The sequence below is a fragment of the Camellia sinensis genome, chromosome 14 (genome assembly GCF_055761805.1).
Source record: "Camellia sinensis isolate YWXY chromosome 14, ASM5576180v1, whole genome shotgun sequence".
Classification (NCBI taxonomy): domain Eukaryota; kingdom Viridiplantae; phylum Streptophyta; class Magnoliopsida; order Ericales; family Theaceae; genus Camellia; species Camellia sinensis.
Genome location: NC_138974.1, coordinates 81,705,929 through 81,714,886, shown reverse-complemented (window position 1 = coordinate 81,714,886; position 8,958 = coordinate 81,705,929). Strand labels below are relative to the sequence as shown.

Genomic DNA, 8,958 nt, shown 5'->3' with positions numbered 1-8,958 from the left:
ACTTGTTGTCACAAATTCGTTAATTTTTTAAGTTAAAATTTAACGAACTTCACGGTCAACTCGGCTTAATTATATATATTATAAAAAATTAAATTATTTATACTCAACTCAAGTAAAGATCTTTTAAATTAATTCAAAAAATAAATTAATTAAATTTAAACACATTTCAAAATTTATTAAAATTAAATAAAGTAATTACAAAAATAAAATTAAGGCCCTAGATTTGGTGAAATTTTCTGATAATATATCTATATATAGCAATCATTTTATCCCGGTAGTAAAATTATATATATATATGTAACTTCCAATTTTTGAATCTTCTGTTATGCCATCTGCCGGACTCTTTTCTCTCTCTAAAAATCTTTTTGTCCAGATAGACGCGGAAACACACGCTTCTCTCTCCATCTCTGCCTCCTCATTCTCTTCCAATCTCATAGTATTATTAATTAATATATATAACAATATCAGGTATACACCCATATATCATATATATATATATATAGATATGATTTGTCAACTATTCGGACGTTGCTGTTTTGGTAGTTGAAGAAAGTGAAAAAAGGCAAGAGAGAGAGAAAAAAAACAGAGGCAAAACAAAGAAAATGCCGCGTTTTCTTTCAGTTGCTGCGGGATTTTCGATCTTGGTGGCATTTTCGGCAGTGATTTTGCCGGCGGCGGTGGTTGGCGGCGGTTTTCCGGCTGCTCTGAAGCTGGAGAGAGCTTTTCCAACGAGTCACCGAATCGAATTGAGCAAACTCAGAGAGCGAGACAGGGTAAGGCACCGTCGAATCTTGCAATCTTCTTCTTCTTCAGGTGTCGTCGATTTCCCAGTCGCAGGCACCTACGATCCCTTCGTTGTTGGGTAATTTTTATCAATTCTCACTCTTTTTCGGGCAATATGAATATATTGTGTTGATTGGAATTATGGATTTTGATTTTTTTTTGGTATTTTTAATGTAGCAGTTTATGGGTTTAGATTTGATTTTGGAAATCTTGTTCTCCAAATTTGGGTTTTTGTGTTATTGTTGTTGTTGTTGTTTTCATTGTTGGTTTTGGTGTTCCTTTCTTGTTTGGTGTTGGTTAATGGGTGTTCTTAATTTCTACCTCTTATGTTATCAATTTCATCTTTTGGGAAATGAATTGATTTGGTGGACTATGGGTTTTGTTTGTTTTCTTATTTCTTCCATTGGTTTTGCATTTAATTTTTGTTCTTTTTCACATTCACTTTTGATTGGATTGATAGTTATATATATGATCATAAAATTTACTTTGACTATAGTGTTTCTTATTGTGGCTCATGGTCTTGTTTTAGGCTTTATTTTACCGAAGTTCAATTGGGTTCTCCTCCAAAGGATTTCTATGTTCAGATTGATACTGGAAGTGATGTCTTGTGGGTCAGTTGTTATTCTTGCAATGGTTGCCCCACGTCAAGCGGTCTCCAAGTAATCAATTTTTTCTCACCTCTCTAATCAATTTGTTGTTAAATTCTGAATTTGAGCGATTTTTTTTTTCTTCTTTCCTTGTAGATTCCTCTTAACTTCTTCGATCCTACAAGCTCTTCAACAGCTTCACTGATTTCTTGTTCAGACCAAAGATGCGCTCTAGGAGCTCAATCTTCAGACTCTGGCTGTTCTAGTCAGAATAATCAGTGCGCTTACACATTCCAATACGGAGATGGCAGTGGGACATCAGGTTATTACGTGTCAGATGTGATGCATCTCGACACAATTGTTGGGAATTCATTGACCACAAACTCTACAGCCCCTGTGGTCTTCGGGTGAGCTCGCATGAACCTTCCAAATTGGAGATGGTAATTGTTGGTAATTCATTGACTTCATCGGTTAATGTTTGGTGGATTATGAAAACAGATGTAGCACATCACAGACTGGGGATTTGACAAAGGCAGAAAGAGCGGTTGATGGGATTTTTGGATTTGGACAACAGGGATTGTCTATCATCTCACAGCTTTTCTCACAGGGAGTATCCCCAAATGCCTTCTCTCATTGCTTGAAGTCAAATAATGGTGGTGGTGGTATATTGGTTCTTGGTGAGATTGTGGAGCCAAATATGGTTTATAGTCCCCTCGTACCATCACAGTAAGTTTTCATTCTGCTTGTGCAAAGCTGTTCTCTCTATTTCTTTCCTCAATCCTCTTTTTTTTCTTTTCAATTATCACGATATTTGAAATTTTATAAGCACCATCTTGGACGTGATAGGTTTCTTACATGAAAAATACCTTTTCCATAATCCATATAGCTTCACCTTGCAGACATTGCATATTGTGGTATACTCCATACAATCTATTTGTATATTGCTTGTTTGTGAGGCGAGCTTCTTAAGAACTAAGATAATCAAAAGAGAAAAAGAAGACTTGATATCATGCAGTTGAGAATGGAAATGAGCATGCATGCATGGTTTGATTCTTTTAGCATGTTAGAGTTGCCTCAACAATTTCTTGGATCAGGTTCTGTACTTATATGCTGGAGATATGGATCGCAATCTGATAGAATATGAAATTCATATATGATCAGGGCTTTATATGTTCATTCAGTTGCTTCAAAATTGGGCTTTATATGCTCATTCAGTTGCTTTGAAATTCTAGGTCATTGCCTAAGTCTGACATTAAACAACTTTACAAGGACTCTGTAAAGTAAAACTTTTCCAAATGCATTGATCTACTGATGCTTTTACTCATCATTTGTTGGGTGATAACATCAGTCTATGGTAATATACAAAATATCAAGTCATGGTTTAATAACCAAGAAGATACTTTGAACCACATGGTCGGTTGGTGTAAATTTGTGAAAGAAGGCTGAAACATGCTGCGTTAGTTCTAAAACTAGAATTCAAGATGCATCAATTACTATTTACTATGAATTGGGGCAATTGTTTGTTTTCCTGATCAATTGATCTCCTCAAGAAGGATTGGAACTCAATTTGGTACGCATTACTGCCCATTAAACACCTAGATATTTGTTACTAACAGGTTTTTCAAAACTGAAATTGCTCTTGAGCTTGATCCAAATCGGCCGAAAGAGGCTCGTTTGGTCACACTGGCTAATTAAATAAGCCTGGATTTTGGACTCCATTCATAGTGAAAACTGAGAAGAGCTAAAACTTCACAAAGCTTGCTTTGTAGGTTAATGAATTGAGAGGAACAATTATTTAATTTAGCATATGGGCTGAGAAATGTACAGGATACGTGTGAACAGATCTATCTCAATTAGTTAATTGGTTTCTTTAAGTTCATTGATCAGCATAAACAATCAAAAGTTGGAGTTGAATTTCAAGTAGACTTGTAAGTTTCATGTTGGTTACTCAAAATTTTGGCTGTGCGACACCAGGCTCAGATTGACAGTTGAAATAGAATTTGGCTACAGGACTGGTGACCTTGGAAAGTTTGATACGGCATATTTTGCTTTGATATGGTGTTTAACTTGTATAAGTTGTAGGAAGCTGCTTAGTCTAACCAACCATTTAATGACTCAAATTTTTTGGAGTTAAAGGGCTGAAAAACCAACGTACAAACTCACTTTTTGAGATGAATTCAACTCATATTTCTATCTAGTTGCCAAGGAACAATGTTTTTAGAAACTAACTAAACCTAGGGAAAAATCTAGAACCCACTGGATTTCGGAGCACAGAATATTTATGTGTTTGTGAATTTTGGCATGACTACACTGTCATATTATATTTCAGTTCCAGTTTAGTTGTTAATATGTACAAATAGTATGGGGTCATATCTCGCTGTTTGATTGTTTAGAGAAGCTTGATGGTTGGAAGTATGTCCAAACTTGTAGGCCACACTATAATTTGGATCTGCAAAGTATTGCTGTCGATGGGCAGACATTGTCCATAGATCCATCAGTGTTTACGACATCAAATAACCGAGGAACCATAGTCGATTCTGGAACAACTTTGGCATACCTTGCAGAAGAAGCCTATGGTCCTTTTGTTGGTGCTGTAAGTTGCACAATGGATCGATTTGTTATGTTTTTGTTGAATCTGTATATAGAACTTGTGGGATGCTTGAAATTTATGATCTGCTCATCTGTGCAGATTACAAATGCTGTTTCACAATCTGCACGCCCTTTTCTTTCCCAAGGAATTCAGTGTTATCTAATCGCATCCAGGTCTTTTTCGAAGTTTTAATATCTTAGTTTGCTCCAAATGCGTAGTCCTTTAACGCGACTCATTTTTTTGTTTGTGTTGACATCGGAGGTGTACCTTTTTCTTTTTTCAGCATCTCTATGATATTTCCAACAGTTAGTTTAAACTTTGCTGGTGGTGCATCCATGATTCTCAAACCCGAGGACTACCTTCTACAGCAAAATTCTATTGTGAGTTTCTACTCTTCTTTTATTTCTCCTTATTTTCCGGTGGTGGTGGTATGATTGAGTTTCCCTTTCCTCAAAATACTTTTCTATTGTGAATTTTCTAAGAGAATACTAAAACTTGAACGGCCAACTTCGTTTCTACAGGGTGGTGCTGCAGTGTGGTGCATTGGATTCCAGAAAATTAAAGGCCAAGGGATAACAATTTTAGGAGGTAAGAATACTAAAAGGCTTTTCTTGATTAGAGAATAAAAATTCATAGAAATGGAAAGGAAGAAAAGCAAACCTCATATATACTTGGTAGAGTTAAGTTGAAAATGCGCTTCACAATAATACAGAGTAATTCCATGCACAACCATTTTTGTTATTATTATTTGCATCTCCCTCTCTCTCTCTCTCACACACACACACACACACACACATTCACCCCTAAATGTGCACAAGTGTCTATATATCTCCGTATATGTAACCATCAACATGATTTGCAGTGGTACTTTTGCTGTTGACGTAATATTATTATCTGTAACTTATTTCCAAATGCATCTACCCTGGTTCTTTTGTTTAAAATTTGCAAGTGATAAATTTAAGTTTAAATTGGATTACTTTTTCTTTTAGAAGCATTTGCTTGTTCTATACTGTCGGCCATTACTCTTATAAGTTTTTTTTTTTTTTTTTTTTTTTAAACATGTGATGAACTCTCTATGCTAGCTCTCTGTTAACATGGGATTCTGGTTGGGTAAATTATATCGCAATATTCACTTTAACTTTTCTAAATTGCAAGAGCCCAGGAATTTTATTTTCCTTTTTATTGCTCTATATAGTTTGTCTTGAGAGCTTAAAACATTGGAATCATTATTTTAATTATTTTTTTTAAATTGTTTGCAGACCTTGTACTGAAAGACAAAATCGTAGTTTATGATCTGGCTGGCCAACGGATCGGATGGGCTAATTATGACTGTAAGTTCAGGCTATCCCAATTTATAAAGGAACATTTTGATACCCTTTAAATTGAAATGATTTTATCCCTAGTTTCAATTCAACAATCTTTCTCGTCATTCAATTTAATTTGTTGCAAAACTAATCTTACAAGATTAAGACGAAGGTTTTTGTTGTAATCCTAGAGAACACAAATTCAACTAAAATCATTCAGATGATATGGGGAATTGAAGTTTTACACCAATGTTGATGTGTTTGAATTTTTCTTGTTAGGTTCATTAACTGTAAACGTCTCTGCAACAACTAGTACCGGTACAAGTGAATTCGTCAACGCTGGACAGATTGGTCAGAGCAGCTCACCACAAAACACACCTTGCAAATTGATACCAATCATCATCACTGCTTTCCTCTTGCACGTTTCAGCTTTTTGCGGTTTCTCATTTTTGTAACATTTAGTGCAATAGATGGAATTTTTTTTTTTTTTTGGGGGGGGGGGGTGGGGCGGGGTGGTTGATTTGTACAGGTCTTGCCCGATCTTTTATTTTTAGCAATCGGCAAGGCTATATATATTATTTATTGGATTGTGGCTTTTTTATTTATGGCTTAGTTTGAGCTGTTTTTAGAATTTTTCTTGTTTTTTCATCAACAGCTATGTGGGGATCTACCCTGTTCTTGGGTGATCTGTTGTTAGTGTTTGTACATTACATTCAATACAAAATTATTACATTATACATTCACAAGATCACTGCTTACAGTTTACATTCATCCTTCTTGTCTATCAATATTGTACATTACACAATATCCACTTACACAAAAGAACATTTGTTCAAACATTGGCTTGTCTATAAATAAATGAAGGCCATTTTTTAAGTTTATGCCCTTTTCTTATAGTTGACAAGGGCTGCTGTATGCATCCTAGTACAGACTGAAACAGCGATTTATGACTTAAACGGCATTTAATGAACAGTAATGTTTAGGTGATCAAATTTAACAACCGTCTCATGTAACATTAAAAGAACAAAACAAAAAAACATTTGTAGTTGAGTCCCACCCAAATCAAAGCTCATGATATCCATGTAAATTTTCTTCGTTCCTTTTTTTCCTTTTTTGGTGCAAAGGAAATACATAGGGTTCGGTGGAGGGCAACAGGAAAAAAAGTTGGGTGGTGGGATGAGAAGAGGGTGTCCGGAAAAGTTATTGTTGGGATTACGATGAGTGTTCAAAGAAAATAAAAAAGTGACGTAATTCTAGAAGTCCAAAGATGATGAAACTCTTATTTCATACATCAAAACGAATTGCTCTACATACTAGATCTTGTAATCAAAATACTCCTATTCTAACTAACTCTCTTGACTGATACACGTATAACAAACTATCTACCTACCTACCTAACTGTTACATGTGTGCAAGTACTATAACTGTAACATTTGGAGTTGCTATCCTTCCTGAGTTGTGACTGTTGTGCATACTGGAACTTGGATTGCGTTACTGATATAGGAGTTGATTTGCTAATATTCTCATCATCCCCCATCAAGCTAATGGGGTGAGGTTGCGCCATGAGCTTGTTTTTTAGAAAATGAAATTGAGGGGAAGCCAAAGGCTTGGTGAATAAATCTGCAAGCTAATGCTCAGTGGGGAAAAATTGAAGATCAAGAAGCTTAGCAATAACTCTCGCACAAACAAAATGATGGTCGATTTCAATGTGTTTGGAGCGAGAGTGGAAAACTGGATTAGTGGCTAAGGCCATGGAAAAGAGGTTGTCACAATGAAGTGTGGGAATGGAGAATGGCACAAACAAGTCTTTGAGCAGTTGCTGAAGCCAGCAAATCTCTACGGCAGTATGAGCTAAGGAATGATGTTCAGCTTCAGTGGAAGATCGAGACCCAGTATTTTGTTTCTTAGCAGACCAAGAAACTAAATTGGAGCCAAAAAAATGCAAAACCCAAAGGTAGACCTTCTATCAGAGAGGTCACCGACCCAATTTGAATCTGAAAATGCTTAAAGAACCAGAGGACCAGAGGAAAAAGTCAGCCCGTGAGAAAAAGTACCCTTGATATACCCTAGCAATCTTTTGACAGCACAAAAATGACCATTGGTGGGAGAGTGCATGTGTTGACATTGATTAATAGCCAAAGCCAAATCTGGCCTAGTGATTGTAAGATACTAAAGACCGACAACTATACTTCTATAAAATGAGGGATTGGCAAATGGTAAGGTACTAGAATTTGGAGAAGAGGGCTTTAGAGAAAGAGGAGTGGCACATGGTTTGCAGTTAACCATTCCTACTTTGGAGAGTAATTCAACAGCATACTTGTGTTGAGATAAAAAAATATCCATGATCCTAAGCTTGGACAAAGATGCCAAGGAAATAAGAGATATCAAATTCCTTCATGGAAAAAGCTTGATGCATATGATGTTGAAGTTTATCAAGGACAGCAAAATCACTTCTAGTAAGAAGAATATCATCCACATAGATGAGAAGAATGGTAATGTGTGTAGCAGTTTTTCTGACAAACAAGGATGAATCTGAGTGGCTTTAAGAAAACCTTGAGAGAGGAGAAAGCTGGAGAAGGTACAATACCAAGCCCTTGGGGCCTGCTTAAGACCATAAAGAGTTTTCTTTAACTTACAAACATGGTGGGAGTAGCAGAATTAACAAAACCAGGAGGTTGAAGCATGAAAACCTTCTCTTCGAGCTTTCCATGAAGTAAAGCATTTGAGATATCAAGTTGTTTTAAAGGCCACTAAAAATGCAATTTGAGTCTATTAATTTGTAATTTATGTCTCTTTAATTGTCCTTGTCACCGTTAAGCCCTTTGAGTTTTATGTTATTATTCTTTTCTTTGTGGTTGTTCATAGGCATTCTAGTGTGTTTCAAGGTGTCATTTTATATCTTTGGGTGTTAGAGTGAATCCGAGAATGGTGGGAATGCTTTAAGGTTGTTTTGCCTCACTTTTGAGTTGAGACCGCTCGAGCGGTAATGTCATCCTTCCAGAACTTTTGTTTTGAATTCTAAAATATTGGAAGTATGCTTTCACTGCTCAAGCGAAGGTTCTACCGCTCGAGAGATCTGTTTGCAAAGGAGAGAGATTTTGAGAATTTAAATTCACAACTCGAGCGCAGGTTTCACTACTCAAGCGGTCTATCCGCAGTCTGCTCCAAAAAATGTGTCCAATCTCTTAAAAGTTGAACCATTACTCATCTCTTCCAAACTTTTCACTTCGACAATCTCTCTCTCTACATTTCTTTTCTCTCTCATTTCTCTCATCTCTCTCTAGAATACACCTACCAACCTTCATAAATTCCTTGATCCCTCCAAATCTATTGGAGCTTTGACCCTTGTGTCTTCATTAATATTAGAGAGCTCATCAAGGGCTACATTGTGTGCGGTAAAGATCGGATTTCAACACTGTCAATTTTGAAGCTCTTCTCATCTTTTTTTTCCCAAGACTTGAGGTAAGGAGTTATTTTGAGTTATATATATAGCTTGAGAATGTCTTCTTTGTGTTTGCTAAGATTTTGTGTAGAGGGTTTAGGATTTGAATGTGGGATTTTGGAAATGTTGAAAAGTGACTTTTATTGTGATAAAATTCAAATAAAATGGTTTTATGAACTTGTGAACCTCAAGGAATTGTATGGAGGATAATATCTTGAAAATGAAGGGAAAACCCTCTTTTGCTCAAACCCT

General features: G+C 36.1%; 1 protein-coding gene across 2 annotated transcripts; it reads left to right on the top strand.

Moving 5' to 3' along the window:
• The first annotated feature begins 296 nt into the window (after positions 1-296).
• Positions 297-6,010, top strand: LOC114279809 (Eukaryotic aspartyl protease family protein). Of its 2 annotated transcripts, XM_028222083.2 has the most exons (10): positions 297-862; positions 1,313-1,442; positions 1,527-1,777; positions 1,869-2,096; positions 3,801-3,963; positions 4,060-4,133; positions 4,244-4,340; positions 4,482-4,548; positions 5,220-5,291; positions 5,544-6,010. In XM_028222083.2, exons 1-10 carry the CDS (start codon positions 603-605, stop codon positions 5,717-5,719), a joined length of 1,518 nt encoding a protein of 505 aa, XP_028077884.2. In that variant the 5' UTR covers positions 297-602; the 3' UTR covers positions 5,720-6,010. The 2 variants fall into 2 exon arrangements, with proteins under 2 accessions (XP_028077884.2, XP_082763326.1); XM_082907200.1 differs by having other exon boundaries at positions 3,801-4,133.
• Positions 6,011-8,958: the final 2,948 nt, after the last annotated feature.

Coding starts and splice junctions, on each gene's coding strand:
- LOC114279809 (XM_082907200.1), top strand. CDS start 603: ATGCCGCGTTTTCTTTCAGTTGCTGCGGGATTTTCGATCTTGGTGGCA. Junction 1,443..1,526: donor CCACGTCAAGCGGTCTCCAA/GTAATCAATTTT, acceptor CTTTCCTTGTAG/ATTCCTCTTAACTTCTTCGA. Junction 4,341..4,481: donor TTCTACAGCAAAATTCTATT/GTGAGTTTCTAC, acceptor TCGTTTCTACAG/GGTGGTGCTGCAGTGTGGTG.